The sequence below is a fragment of the Podarcis muralis genome, chromosome 1, assembly GCF_964188315.1.
Source record: "Podarcis muralis chromosome 1, rPodMur119.hap1.1, whole genome shotgun sequence".
NCBI lineage: Eukaryota > Metazoa > Chordata > Lepidosauria > Squamata > Lacertidae > Podarcis > Podarcis muralis.
In genome coordinates this window covers 120,835,888-120,851,814 of record NC_135655.1, presented here as the reverse complement: position 1 = coordinate 120,851,814, position 15,927 = coordinate 120,835,888, and the positions used below count along the sequence as shown (strand labels likewise).

The window sequence follows — 15,927 nt, the reverse complement described above, 5'->3', positions numbered from 1 at the left end:
TTAGCAATAAATAGATTGTGTTGGTATTGAGTTTCATGTAAGTATGTTTAAGAAAGCAAGAGTACGATTTTGTAGGTCAGAAATCTGGGCGCGGGCGAGACGGATCAGCAGAGATGTTAACTCTCTGGTTAGCCTCTCTGCTTCCCAGTTGCTGCAAATAGCCAATTCGCATCTACATACCCTTTGCCTTGTCATTTTGTGCCTCCTGCCAACCTAAATGTTGTACAATGCTCGGATATCACTAACAATCACAATGCCATTCACAAATATAAAGAAACTAGCTCAGGGGGGACTGGCAAAGTCGGCAAACTGTATAAAGGACCTTCTTCCCCTTTCACCTGTTGTGGCGGCAAGGGGGGGAATGAGGAGGTCCTTTCTGCTCTACCTTCCACCACTCAGGTCACTGCTGGTGCTCAGGAAGCAAGGTAAATAAGCAAAGAACAGGGTTCGCCTTCAGTGCACTAAGCACTGTGTCACTCTTTCCAATGTATGCATAGCTCTCCCTTGTCTTTTGCTACATCTTGGCACTGGAGAATGCTGCTGGGTCACCATCAGTGAAGTAAGATCCAACTACCAGTGCATTGGGCCACCGGACCCTCCCGGTATCCCCATTTTCCAGGGGCAGCCCTGGATTTACAGAAGCCATCCTAGTTTCTGATTTGATCCCGGAATGTCCCGCTTTTCCTTAGGACGTCCTTATTTTCATTGGAGAAATGTCAGAGGGTATGGAGTTATCTGACCCCCTAGCCAAGGAGATAAGTAACTATGCAACCTTTAGAAGACATCTGAAGGCAGCCATGTATGTGGAAGTTTTTGAATGTTTAATGTTTTATTATGTTTTTATATATGTTCGAGGCTGTCCAGAGTGGCTGGGGCAACCTAATCAGATGGGTGTGATATAAATAATAAAACTATTATTGTTATTATGGAGTAGGGTCTCCCAATCATAGAAATGTTGGAGGGTATGCAATTTAAGAATATTAGACATGGGCTGAAGACTGGTTAGAATCAAGGTGGTGGTAGAAAGCCTTGAATGGAGAAACAATATTTTTAAAGTCTGATGTTTTATTATGCTTTAATATGTGCTAGAGAGGGTGGTGCTGTGGGTTAAACCACAGAGCCTAGGACTTGCCGATCAGAAGGTCGGCAGTTTGAATCCCCGCAACAGGGTGAGCTCCCATTGCTTGGTCCCTGCTCCTGCCAACCTATCAGTTCGAAAGCACATCAAAGGGCAAGTAGATAAATAGGTACCGCTCCAGTGGGAAGGTAAATGGTGTTTCCGTGTGCTGCTCTGGTTCGTCAGAAGCGGCTTAGTCCTGCTGGCCACAGGACCCGGAAGCTGTACGCCGGCTCCCTCGGCCAATAAAGCGAGATGAGCGCCGCAACCCCAGAGTCGGTCATGACTGGACCTAATGGTCAGGGGTCCCTTTACTTTTAATATGTGCTAGAAGCTGCTCAGAGTAGCCGGGGAAACCCAGCCAGATGGGTGGAGAATGATGATGATGATGATGATGATGATGATGTCCCATCTCTACAGAATAATAACAAGGAGGCACTGGAGGCTGGCCTGTTTGGGAAAAGCTGCATTGCCCTTCCAACCTCAGTTTCCCTCACCTGCTTACATACATACATGTAGTGGCCTTGCCTGTCAGCTTCCTCCCCCTCAGCCTCTGTTTTAACTTTGTAAAAACCAACAGGGAAGAAGATCGGAGCAGAACTAGAATTAGTTAGTTCTATCATTGGTCCAGGGCCGTCTTAACCATAGGAGTTAGGGGTGCGGGGCACCCGGGCACTGGGCTCTCAGGGGTGCCAGGCTGAGAGTCCGGGGCCCAAGAGTTGGAGTCTGAGGAAGAGCCCGCTCACTGGAGCACTGCAGCAGGCTCTTCTGCAAGTTTGGGGGCGAGCGAGCTAGCGAGGTGCTGAGGTGGCCATCCGACCCTGCCCTCCTGTGCACCTGGGATTGGCGTAGGGTCGTGGAGAGGCCCGTCCAGAATGTGCTGCCCACCCGACGAGGTGCCTGGTTGCCTGGTCTCCTCTGTGCCCTGCTTTGCCCTGCCTTTGTGCCTTGACGGCCAACCCAGAGAGCCTCCCCCCCTAAAAAAAGGTTGACAACTCTGGGAGACGTGGGGGGGGGGGGTGCCGGGATGATTTTTGCACCCCGGCGCCACATATGCTTAAGACAGCCCTGCACTGGTCCCTGACCTCCCTGGGTGCAGTTGAAGAGGATTCTGTTTTAAAAAAACTATAGAGGTGGAGCAGCAAGCCCTAGGAATATTTTCCTACAATTTCCATTGTATGTGTGAAGATTGGGTGCAGTTTTGCAAATAAATAGTTGCTTGTTATAAGTTGGCACCTCTTTGCCCAGGCATGGGGCAGTGAGGTGGAGGTTGAAGATGAACTGAATGTTTCCTCCATTGCTGTAGTGCTGCGCTTGTTTTCTAATTGTTTATACTATAGTTTCAAAGTCTGGTTTTAACTGAAGTTATATGTTGTTTTAGTCTGCTGGATGGATTCTGCATGTATCCTGCCCTGGGGACTGTATGGCAAATAGCTATAGACCCTCCAAGTGTCCCTATTTTCCAGGGACATCCCTGATTTAGAGAAGCTGTCCTGGTTTCTGATTTGAGCCCAGAATGTCCCACTTTTCCTTGGGATTTCCCTATTTTCATTGGAGAAATGTTGGAGGGTATGGTAGGATGTCTGTATTTTCATTAGAGACGTGTTGGAGGGTATGGGGTTATCTGACCCCCGAGCCGTCTGAAGGCAATCCTGTATAGGGATGTTTTTTTTTTAAGGTTTAATGTTTTTATTATGTTTTTATATATGTTGGAAGCTGCCCAGAGTGGCTGGGGCAACCCAGTATGATGTGTGGGGTATAAATAGTGAAATTTTCATTATGGAATGGGGTGTCCCTATCTTCATTGGAAAAAATGATGGAGGGTATGTAGCTATTCATAACAAACAAAAATAAATAAACTACAATTCTTAGGATTTACATGAGAAAACTGAAAATGGGACGGATTTGGAAGGGATAGTAGGTGCAGGTCAAAACTTAAAAATATAATGAGAACCCCTGCCATGAATGCAAAGTATCTCCATCTGTTATCATTCTCATTCATCTAATTGACAAATCTCATGTTTCTTGAAGGCACACAGAAAATTGCAGGTTAGGTCAGTATGGCAGTTAATGAGACGGCATCCCATTGTTTTCAGATGGGCAGCCCAGGAGGTGGTTTTTATTCTGATTTTTATAGTTATTGTTTTTAATGTCTCTTAAAATGTGAGCTGCCTTCAGCTGCAGAAGATGCTTTAAATACTGAAATTACAATAAATGAATGTGTAATCCCTGGTCGCTGAGGGAGAGAGCCACAAGGTGCTCAAACCAGCAGTGGCGTAGCGTGGGGGGTGCAGGGGGGGGCCCGGCTGCACCGGGCGCAACATCTGGGGTTAGGGCAAATCCACAGGTTAGGGGGCGCAAATCCATGGGTTAGGGGGCGCAAATCCACGGGTTAGGGGGCGCAAATTACTTGCCTTGCCCCGGGTGCTGACAACCCACGCTACGCCACTGCAAACCAGTGGTGAGAGGCAGGACTAAGCTCTGTTAAACATCAGAGGGATCTTACTACTTAGTACCTAGGGTTGCAACAAAAGACTACGATCCTGTGTATACCCGCCTAGTATATAAGTTTGCACTGCACATGGCTTCAGTCTCTCACTGGCAAAATGGGAGTGTTCATAGTGGCCTGTCTGTACAAGACTGTTGCTTATTATCATTATTGAGATAATTATTATAGCATTTAAATATGATGATACTACAGTCGTACCTCGGAAGTCAAACAGAATCCATTCTGTAAATGTTCGATTTCCAAAGCGCCGCTTCTGATTGGCTGAAGGAAGCTCCTGCAGACAGTTGGAAGCTGTGAAAGCCCCGTCGGACGTCCAGCTTCCAAAAGAACATTCGAAAACCGGAACACTCACTTCCGTTTTTCGATTGGGAGCCGGAACATTCAACTCCCAAGGCATTTGGGAGCTGAGGTACGATTACTACACTAATTAGGGGCAGGGGTGGGGGCTCATCAACCCCTGTGAAGTTAGCCCATCTATGAAAATGAAAACTCTGATCTTAAACCTCTGCTGCCTTGTGCTTATATTTATGAAAAAGGCTTCGCAAGTAAAAATTGTGCCTGTTGTCTTGTGGGACATATGAGAGAGAGAGAGAGAGAGAGAGAGAGAGAGAGAGAGAGAGAGGATAGACAGATGATAGATTGCTTTTTTTCTGGGGAGACGCAGGGGTACACATATCCCGAAACATTTCGTGAATCTAATGGGAGAAGAAACTAAAAAAAATTAAATTTTTAGTTTCTTCTCTAGGGAGAAGGAACAAAAAAAAAAATTGTTTCTTCTCTAGCATGGTGAATCGTCAGTTCTGTTGCTACCCCCAATGGCTGCCTCATCTAGATTGATGAAAAATAGAGATGATAGATGATAGATAGATAGATAGATAGATAGATAGATAGATAGATAGATAGATAGATAGAGATGATATAGATAGATAGATGATAGATAGATAGATAGATAGATGATAGATAGATAGATAGATAGATAGATAGATAGATAGATAGATAGATAGATAGATGATAGATAGATGATAGATAGATAGATGATAGATAGATAGATGATAGATAGATAGATGATAGATAGATAGATAGATAGATAGATAGATAGATAGATATGATATAGATAGATAGATAGATAGATAGATAGATGATAGATAGATAGATAGATGATGATAGATAGATAGATAGATAGATAGAAAGATAGATAGATAGATAGATAGATAGATAGATAGATAGATAGATAGATAGATAGATAGATAGATAGATAGAAAAATAGATAGATAGATAGATAGATAGATAGATAGATAGGTGATAGATAGATAAAAAGAAAAGAAGAATATGAGGTACTCATATTTTTATTTATGAGGCATGGGGATATTCCACTTTTCTCCAAGGAGTGGTGTACATTTCAACCTGGGAAGGTAGCCCATCTAGGAGAAGGAATCCTCTGATCATAAACCTCCGCTGCCTTGCAGGATATCTTCAGGAGAAGAAAAAGCCAAGGAGTAAACCCTACAAAAATCCAGAGTGAAGTTCCTAAGATAGTTGGATGGCGCCTTGCATGCCTCCTTCCAGCAACTCCTGCAGCCAAGCTGGTGCCAAATGTATTGCTCTCCTTTCCTTTGGAGGCCAAGAAAGGACACAGGACCTCCATACACACTGCCCAAGCCCGCGCCCCGGGGAGGTCACTTTGGTGCTGCTAATGTGGTGGTTTGACTTCACCCCTGGGGCACAGTCCATTGTCTCTTGAGACAGATGGAGGCCCAAAGAATTATTATAACCCTGGGGCACCCAGCATGGTACCCTCCAGATTGTTGAACTGCAACTTTCATCAGGTGGAGGAGCAAGGCAGCAGAGAGCTTGGTGTGGGCACAGTGTGTTGTTGCACATATATGGCACCTCGCCCTGCACTGCCTTCTTCTCCCTTCTGCTCTCCATAACTGGCCGTGATGCCAGCTTAAGTGGCACCGCCCCACCTAGGCCTGTGTCAGGCTGCCAGAATAGCCTTGCCAGCTGGGCAGCTAATCAGGAACGGGCACACGACTTGAAGGCAAAGAACTTTATTGCTTCACAATAAATATATATTGGGACGCGGGTGGCGCTGTGGGTAAAAGCCTCAGCGCCTAGGGCTTGCCGATTGAAAGGTCGGCGGTTTGAATCCCCGCGGCGGGGTGCGCTCCCGTTGCTCGGTCCCAGCGCCTGCCAACCTAGCAGTTCGAAAGCATCCCCGGGTGCAAGTAGATAAATAGGGACCGCTTACCAGCGGGAAGGTAAACGGCGTTTCCGTGTGCGGCTCTGGCTCGCCAGAGCAGCGATGTCACGCTGGCCACGTGACCCGGAAGTGTCTCCAGACAGCGCTGGCCCCCGGCCTCTTGAGTGAGATGGGCGCACAACCCCAGAGTCTGGCAAGACTGGCCTGTACGGGCAGGGGTACCTTTACCTTTACCTTTATATTTGTCTGACAACATCACTTACGAGGTGTGCGTTTCTGCACGCACAGCTTGAGCTGTTGACTCTTTCTAGCTTCTCAACAATGTGTTGCCGCATCTATTTAGTAGTGCTGGTGATTATGCCACTTTCCCCAGCTCTTTTTAAATTGAAGCCCTTTTCAAAAGAAAAATGAGACATTTATTTTGCCCTTAAGGTGCTGTGGCACGCAAGCCAATCCAGCTTTGAGGTCTCCAGAGAGAGGCGCGACCTAGATGAAGGTTATATTATAATTGAACCGAAGAAAGGGTTAGAGTTGGGTGCAAAGTGAGAAAGGAATTGCGAGGAATTTTAATAAGAGATAAGGAAAGATGTGACAAACAGGGATCAATTGCTGTTGGCTTGCCTTGATGGGCTTTGTTTACCCTGATTCTACAGATGTTTGAAACGTCTGCTCCGCAGCCTGTGGAAATCAGCACCAAAATGCATGGGAAATATTCTCCAAAAATGCCTTTCGCAAGAAATAGAAGCCAGTGCTCTTCCTTGTCTACCGATAACAGGCTGGGTCTGAGCTGTGTGATGGTATCTGGCTTTGCTCAGCCCGTTTTAAGAAGTCTGCAAACAAATGTGAACATTTGAAGATGCCTGGTTTGGAATCTCTCTATGCAGACTTGCAGAGGCTGTCCAGGGTCTCAGAAAGGTGTCCCCCGCCCCATCCTTTTACCTGAGCTCATGCTAAGGGGTGATGGCGAAGATTTGAATCTGTTTTCAAAACGTGTGCCCTACCATTGAGGTGGAAGAGCAGTGATTGAAACTCAAGGAGGCTAAATACCATAAGAGGCGCAAGCAAGCAAGTCACTTTCCTCTTATTGCAGACCATACTTCATGGGTTGTTGCTGTTGTGTGTTTTGCTTTGGCTTTGGAGGGGGGATGTGAGAGAAGGCTTGTCGCCTTAATACAAACTAACTAACATTCTTCATTTCTGCATCGCTGGGCGTTCACCCAATACTGCCAGTCCCTCCTTCCTTGTTTGTCAACCACCACCACCCAATTTTGGTCAGCTCAAAACCGCCTGAGTTCAGTATTAAAAGAAACAATTATGCGGTCAGATTGTGGAAGGAAGGAAGAGGGAAGGGCTATCAGCAGTTGTACATGGACCAACTGGGACAGAAAGAAAGTATTGTGTATAGAGTTAACTCAGGTTACAGACACCCCAGGTTACATATACTTCGGGTTACAGACTCCACTAACCTGGAAGTAGTAACTTGGGTTAAGAACTTTACCTCAGGATGAGAACGGAATTCACATGGCGGTGGCACGGCAGCAGCTGGGGGCCCCATTAGCTAAAGTGGTTAAGGACCCCTGAACCATTAGGTCCAGTCGTGGCCGACTCTGGGGTTGCTAGCTGTGAAATATAGTTTATTAAGGGTGCTAAGAGTTGTTAGGGGACCCGTATTCCCTCCTACATAAATACAATTTCCAGAGTGGTTAATGATCAGTCCCTCTTCCCAAGGAATCCAAGGAATTGTAGATCTCTGAGCGGGATGGGGTCTCCTGACAGCTCTCAGGACATTTAACGAACTAACAAGCAGCTAGAAATGTTTGAGGAAGGAAGGAAGGAAGGAAGGAAGGAAGGAAGGAAGGAAGGAAGGAAGGAAGGAAGGAAAGCCCTCAGAGCATCTCATACAAATTAAGATGGAACCACACTGCCAAAAGGTTTGTAGACGCACAACCTAATCCACACACCTGTGTTCTTATCTGAGCAGGATCCGTCAGATAGAGTTTTGACGTCAGATAGAGTTCACTGCCATTGCAAGTTGAACCAAAATTCTCCCCCATCACTAGGTGTCCACACACACACACACAAATATACCTGCAGAGGCTGTGCAGCACAGCACGGCAACCATCAGGCTGGTATGAAAGCAAATGACAACAGATGTAGGGAAAATGACATGATTAAACCCAGCAGGGGTGTCGTTAAGTGTGAGCCCCTACGTACCCAGGGCAATGGGTAGCTAAGCGGGGGGGGGGGGGGGAGGTCTGCTTGTTTATTATGCAAGTGCTCACCTGTTCCTTCCAGCATATATTCCTAGAATATATATTCCTAGAATATATCCAATTTCGTTGCACTTGTGCAATGTTGCACTTGTGTAATGACAATAAAGAATCTATTCTAGAATAGGTTTCCATTTATATTTTGGCCATCAAGGCAGGCGTTCTGCTAGTAGGTTTGCAAAACCGGCTATTGATATTTATGGAAGTGCATTTATAATCCCAAGCACACGCTGCCTTGGAAGTCGGAGCCACTGAATTCAAGGGACGCGGGTGGCGCTGTGGGTAAAACCTCAGCGCCTAGGACTTGCCGATCGCATGGTCGGCGGTTCGAATCCCCGCGGCGGGATGAGCTCCCGTCGTTCGGTCCCAGCTCCTGCCCACCTAGCAGTTTGAAAGCACCCTTAAGTGCAAGTAGATAAATAGGCACCGCTTTATAAGCGGGAAGGTAAACGGTGTTTCCGTGTGCTGCGCTGCTGCAGGCTCGCCAGAGCAGCTTCGTCACGCTGGCCACGTGACCCAGAAGTGTCTCCGGACAGCGCTGGCCCCCGGCCTCTTGAGTGAGATGGGCGCCCAACCCTAGAGTCTGTCAAGACTGGCCCGTACGGGCAGGGGTACCTTTACCTTTACCAGGTAAATGTAGGTCCCTTAAGAATAAGGAGCATTTTCATTTCATTTCATTTTTGTTTTGTTGCCTGCAAAGAGCAGAGGACCGCTGGCAGCTGCCTGGTTCTTACTCCTACCCTTGGCTCTTCACCATGGCCTCACTCTGTTGTGTCACACTTGGTATGCAAGGCAGGGTAGCAGTAAGTGCATTCTCCACGTCAGTGCATTACAGCTTGACATACGTCCAGTGACCAGCATTTTCATCTATTGTGATCCTTAATAATAATAATAATAAATATACCTCCCAAATATTCAGGGCTTCTTTACGTTACGAAGTTTCTAGGGTCCTCCAAATCATTTTCAATAAGCGCTGTGTAATAATAAAACTGCTCTGCGCGGTGCCCAGATAATTCCTTGCATGGTCTGTGTGATTTCTAATTGTTTGAATAACAGCATGCGATTGAAATGCCATACATAAGTACAGCTGCCCCCTCAGGGAATAAGGCATTTCTCCTCTCGCTCTTCACAAAGGCAAACATCGGAACAGGGGAAACAGGTAAAAACATCCCAGCAAAAATCAGGCACACCAGACCACTTAAGGCAGGGAGCAGGGACATAGGGCAAAGTTAACAAAATATACAATTTAGAAAGCTAGATTAGATCTCTTGAAAAGGGAGCCTTTGAAGAGGTTGTTTTGTTGTCCTGTACCCTGTATGGGACGCGGGTGGCGCTGTGGGTAAAACCTCAGCGCCTAGGACTTGCCGATCACATGGTCGGCAGTTCGAATCCCCACGGCGGGGTGCGCTCCCGTCGTTCGGCCCCAGCACCTGCCAACCTAGCAGTTCGAAAGCACCCCCGGGTGCAAGTAGGTAAATAGGGACCGCTTACCAGCGGGAAGGTAAACGGCGTTCCGTGTGCTGCGCTGGCTCGCCAGATGCAGCTTTGTCACGCTGGCCACGTGACCCGGAAGTGTCTGCGGACAGCGCTGGCTCCCGGCCTATAGAGTGAGATGAGCGCACAACCCTAGAGTCTGGCAAGACTGGCCCGTACGGGCAGGGGTACCTTTACCTTTACCTTACCCTGTATTGACCAATATAACACCAGTCCTGAGAGACCTGCATTGGTTCCCAGTACATTTCCGAGCACAATTCAAAGTGTTGGTGCTGACCTCTAAAGCCCTAAATGGCCTCGGTCCTGTATACCTGAAGGAGCGTCTCCACCCCATTGTTCAGCGCAGACTCTGAGGTCCAGCGCCAAGGGCCTTCTGGCAGTTCCCTCACGGCAAGAAGTGAGGCTACAGGGAACCAGGCAGAGGACCTTCTTGGTAGTGGCGCCTGCTCTGTGGAATGTCCTCCCAGCAGATGTCAAGACAATAAGCAACTATCTTACTTTTAAAGGTCATCTGAAGGCAGCCCTGTTTAGGGAAATTTTTAATGTCTATCTAATGCTGTATTGTGTTTTTAATATTGGGTTGGGAGCCACCCAGACTGGGGAAACTCAGCCAGATGGGTGGGGTATAAATAATACATTATTATTATTATTATTATTATTATTATTATTATTATTATCATCATCATCATTATTATCATTATTATCCCATGACACTCAAAGGGATGAACTTCTGTGTGGACCATCTTTTACCAAAAAGACCAATGAATTTGGTCTTTTCTTTTCACTTATGGCTTTTCTGTACCAGCATCTGAGGCAGGGGTGGACAATGTCGTACCTTTGAGATGTTGTTCCCATCCTCTCAACAGTGCAGTGTTGAGAGTTGGAATCCAACACCAGCTGGACTCAAACAATATCTGGAGGTGCACCATTTTGGGTACCCTGATGAATATTTTTTCACCTTAGTGGTGTTTATAATTTCTGTTACAGATAGGTAGCCGTGTTGGTCTGCCATAGTCAAAACAAAAAAAATTCCTTCCAGTAGCACCTTAAAGACCAACTAAGTTAGTTCTTGGTATGAGCTTTCGTGTGCATGCACACAAGAAGTGTGCATGCACACGAAAGCTCATACCAAGAACTAACTTAGTTGGTCTTTAAGGTGCTACTGGAAGGAATTTTTTTTGTTTTTATAATTTCTGTTACTCATTCACATACACAGAGAGGGAGAGAGACCAAATTTGGAGTTACATTCATTATTGATATTAGTTAGGTACCATCAGAACAAACCCAGTAGGTGCAGGACAGTTTCCGGGAAGGTAAACGGCGGGAAGGTAAACGGCGTTTCCGTGCGCTGCTCTGGTTTGCCAGAAGTGGCTTAGTCATGCTGGCCACATGACCCAGAAGCTGTCTGCGGACAAACGCTGGCTCCCTCGGCCTATAGAGCAAGATGAGCACACAACCCCAGAGTCATCCGCGACTGGACCTAATGGTCAGGGGTACCTTTACCTTTCCATCAGAACAAACCCAGTAGGTGAAGGACAGTTTCTGTTTATCATAAATCTGGAGGACCAGAGTTGATGGCAACCCCTGATGTAGGCGCTGTTGCTTGAATTTGGGATATGTTTTGATGCCACTTCTAAGCTTTTAGATATCTTAGCTTTATTGTAAGCTACTTTAAGCTTTGGAGAGGTGATGCAAAAGTGTTTTGGGTGCTCTGGTGATGTTTCCACATGATTAGAAAGACGTAGGAGTGTACAAGTTATCCCTGGGAGATAAGGAAAATCAATAGGTGGACAAGTCCCTATAATACTCCCCTTGCTGTTTCACTCACTAATTTGTTTTCGCCTCACCAGAGCTATAGGATAACAGCCTTGCTTGTCATATACATAGAAACCATCCAGTCGTTTCTGATTAAGCCTCGATTATTGTATTGCGGAAAGGAAGGACCAAGCATTAGTTCAAGAGGACCGTTCAATTCAAAATTGTAAAGAAGAGCTCCATTTTATCATCTTAGGCAGGGCTGGTGATTATTCTGTGCTCCTACCCAATTATCTGTGAAATATAAATAGGGCAATCTCCCATTCTTTATTGCCAAACATCCACCTTTTTTATATATATAAAAAAAATCATTTCATTTTTCTTTTTTAAGCACCCTTCATCAACAATGCCTTGCAGGGGCAATCTTCTGCAGCCATTCACGCTTTATAATGTGACCGTCTCTCATTCTTCCTATTTTTTACACAGGCAAAAAACACTCTCAATAAATAATAAGGTATGATTTATGAAGTGGCGAGGAGGAGAACCAACAGACTGTGAAGTTAGCCCGTATGCTTTCATTCCTGAAGAGGAAGGTTCAAGCCACAGAAGCAGGCCATCGCCTTAAAATGCATTTGTACTCTCTTTGTTGCCATTGTTCAGTTTCTAGCTCTGAAGAGAAGTTCTTACGGTCCTTAAAGGCCATACATTTGATTCAGGCTACCAGAGCCAGCTCAAAACATTTTGCTGCCGAATGGCACTCCTTCTATTCCACAAGCGTATACCCTCTAACACTTTTCCGATGAAAATAGGGACACCCTGTTCAGGAAAACAAATACAAATATGAATAAGAATAAGAATTCTATTATTTATACCCTGCCCATCTGACTGGACTGCCCCAGCCACTCTGGGCACCTTCCAACATATATAAAAACATAATAAAACATTAAACCTTAAAAAAAATCCCTATACAGGATTGCTTTCAGACGGCTCGGGGGGTCAGATAACTCCATACCCTCCAACATGTCTCTAATGAAAATACAGGCATCCTACCATACCCTCCAACATTTCTCCAATGAAAATAGGGAAATCCCAAGGAAAAGTGGGACATTCTGGGCTCAAATCAGAAACCAGGAGAGCTTCTCTAAATCAGGGATGTCCCTGGAAAATAGGGACACTTGGAGGGTCTATAGCTATTTGCCATACAGTCCCCAGGGCAGGATGCATGAAGAATCCATCCAGCAGACTAAAACAACATATAAAGCAAATTAAAACAGGGCTGCCTTCAAATGTCTTCTAAAGGTTCCATCTCCTTGTATCTTCCTGGCTATGTCCAGGAAATTCTGGACGTATGGCAACCCCAACATAATATGACTTGCTGCATGCAGCAAACATGTAGATAAAGTTGCCCTGAAAGGGGTTGTAATAAGCAGAGTGCCATTGATTTCAGCAGAGCTGAAGCTGATGCAGGAGTTTAAGAACTGACAGCTTAAGTCCCATGTGCATGGCAGATGCTACAAAGCTGCTTAGAAATCTTGTGCATGGCATAAGGCAGGCATCCCCAAACTCAGCCCTCCAGATGTTTTGGGACTACAATTCCCATCATCCCTGACCATTGCTCCTGTTAGCTAGGGATGATGGGAGTTGTAGTCCCAAAACATCTGGAGGGCCGAGTTTGGGGGTGCCTGGCATAAGGCAAGGATGTTTCACTTGAAAGCCCATGGAAATGTGGCTTGTAAGGTTCAGGCTTTCCTCCCTGAAATCTAGTCCTTTATCTGTACATTTAGAAGCCCCCTTCTTCCATTATTTCACTCTTGAATGTGCAAATTGATATTATTGCTACTGCCTCTTTCTGTTCTTTAATTTGTTACCATTTATACCTTGTAATGAACCCCATAAATTATATGGCGGGCGCGCAACATGGCAAAGTTAATAATGCTGCTGATTTAGCATTTCTCGGCTTTTAATTTTTGCAGCCTTGCAGAGATTTCGGGTAACAAAGGCATACACTTGTGTGCACAGAGAGCGAGAGCTGTGCTAAGTCTCAGGGAGGTTTTCTCAATGAACGACATCACAACAACAAGTGGACAAAAAGACAAGAGAATTGTTGTCTCCTGAGTTTTGCCGCACTGGTCTGCTCGCACCCAGTGGTTGCTGGTGCATTATGGGAACACTGGTGTGTGGGCACAATTTCTATAAATGTTGGAGTGAGGAGATCTGCACATTCAACAGAGCATATGCAAAGCTCTGGGCCCTGTAGGAATCGGTGCAATTGTCAGTCATGCTCAACCATGCAAAGGAAGAGGACATCTGGTCGGTGCCTCCATTGTGACAAAACTTATGAAATCAAAATGCATAACTTTTACAAAAGCTGGCACTGTGGCCAAATTAAGCATGCAAATAGGTCCTGTGTTGTATAAATTATTAGGTCATTAATTTTCATTGAAGAACATGTGCATATTCCAAACCCCACAATGATCCTTTAAATTGCAAGATTGCAATGCTTCGTCATTTCTCTGCTCGTTATTCTCTTTGCTTCCTTCTTGGGGCAGAATGAGACATGAGGGGGCTGTCGTTCACATGTCTGCCCTAATTCATATATAAAGCAGAGGATAGGAGAGTCTTCCACAGCAAAAGGGGTGAATGGGAGGGGAAGGGCACTGGACCTCAATGCGACTACTTTTCTAGGCCAGTGATAGCCACAAGTATTGGACTCCAACTCCCAACTTCCCAGACCTGTGAGAGATGGTGGACACCCCAAAAAAAGCATTTTCAAGGCACAGCACCCAAAATCTCTTGTTTTGGGTTGCCACGTAAGATTGCTGCCTTGAAAAAGTACTTAGGGGGTGAGAATACAGCTCGAAATCACAAAAGATTTGTTGTTGTTTAGTCGTTTAGTCTTCATGACCCCATGGACCAGAGCACGCCAGGCACTCCTGTCTTCCACTGCCTCCCGCAGTTTGGTCAAACTCATGCTGGTAGCTTCGAGAACACTGCCCAACCATCTCGTCCTCTGTCGTCCCCTTCTCCTTGTGCTGATCTTTCCCAACATCAGGGTCTTTTCCAGGGAGTCTTCTCTTCTCATGAGGTGGCCAAAGTATTGGAGCCTCAGCTTCAGGATCTGTCCTTCCAGTGAGCACTCAGGGCTGATTTCCTTCAGAATGGATGCGTTTGATCTTCTTGTAGTCCATGGGACTCTCAAGAGTCTCTTCCAGCACCATAATTCAAAAGCATCAATTCTCTGGCAATCAGCCTTCTTTATGGTCCAGCTCTCACTTCCATACATCACTACTGGGGAAACCATAGCTTTAACTATACAGACCTTTGTTGGCAAGGTGATGTCTCTGCAGAGACATCACAAAAGATGGCAGTGGCCATTTTGGCCGCCATCCTCTCATAAGAAAAAAGGGGGGTGTCCCGTTCTTTCTGGGACAGTTGACAGGTATGGGTACTACCACCAAAGAGGTCCTCTCTCTGGGCAGCACTGACTGGAAAGTTCTTACACATCTGAGCCTCTGGTTGCTGTTGTGCTGAAGGCCTGCTTGAAGACCTTCCATAGGTATCTGGGTTGGCTACTGTGAGAATTGGATGCAGGCCTACCTGGTCCTTTGGTATGATCCAGCAGGATCCTTCTTCTGTTCTCTTAGATCACAGTTTCCCCAACTATTTTTGGACTCCAACTTCCATCATCCCTTGCTAGCAGTACTAGTGGTCAGGAATAGTGGGAATTCTAGCTGGAGACCCAAGTCTGGGAAACTGTATTTGATGCTACTTAACTCCTGTCAAGTTATCATTGCAAACACTGTTTTACTGCATTTCTGCTTTACAGATACTGGAAGGGGGCTATTATAGCTAGTTTTTTTATTTGAGTTTTACGCTCGCCTTTTTTTCATCCTTCCAGGTGCGTGTGCAACATTGACTGTTCTCAGACCAACTTCAATCCTCTCTGTGCTTCCGATGGGAAATCTTATGATAATGCGTGCCAGATCAAAGAAGCGTCATGCCAGAAACAGGAGAAAATTGAAGTCATGTCTTTGGGTCGATGTCAAGGTAATGCTCCAAGCAAAATTCATTTCCAAGAGTGGTCCCTGTTCTTTTTTTTTATTTTCTTTCATGTGAGTGAAAGAGAAAGAAAAGGCAGGGGGAATGGAAGCAAGAAACTGCTGTATTATTAGACTCCTCTTACACATCCCATCGAAGAGATGGGGGTATATCTTTGTTGACCAGGAGCACAATCCATTGTAAAGTTCTGCCTGATTGAATTCTGCTCTTCTGTACTAACAGCTCTCAGTGCTTTAGATTTCGACATCTTATCTCATCTGGTGGTTGTGATAACATTTACCATATTTTTCCATGTATAAGACGACCCCTATTTTTTGGGACCCCAAATTAAGGAAATGGGGGGAGATTGCCCAGAGTTCTTAAGCTTTTGGGGGGATTGCCTACGATCGCTCACCCACCTGACTGCCGCTGCCAATTGCACGCCTTGCTGAAGCCACCCATCATCTGCCCACTCACCGACAGCAGCCACCAATCACCCTCCCAATTGCCGCACCAGCAGCCAATCACCAGCAGGCCTTGC

General features: G+C 45.8%; 1 protein-coding gene across 1 annotated transcript in view; it reads left to right on the top strand.

Moving 5' to 3' along the window:
* Positions 1 to 15,927, top strand: part of TMEFF2 (transmembrane protein with EGF like and two follistatin like domains 2) — a 256,384-nt gene that overhangs the window by 177,593 nt on the left and 62,864 nt on the right. Inside the window, exon 6 of the mRNA XM_028750745.2 lies at positions 15,247 to 15,395. Coding sequence (XP_028606578.1) covers positions 15,247 to 15,395 — 149 coding nt within the window. The remainder of the gene's footprint in view (positions 1 to 15,246; positions 15,396 to 15,927) is intronic.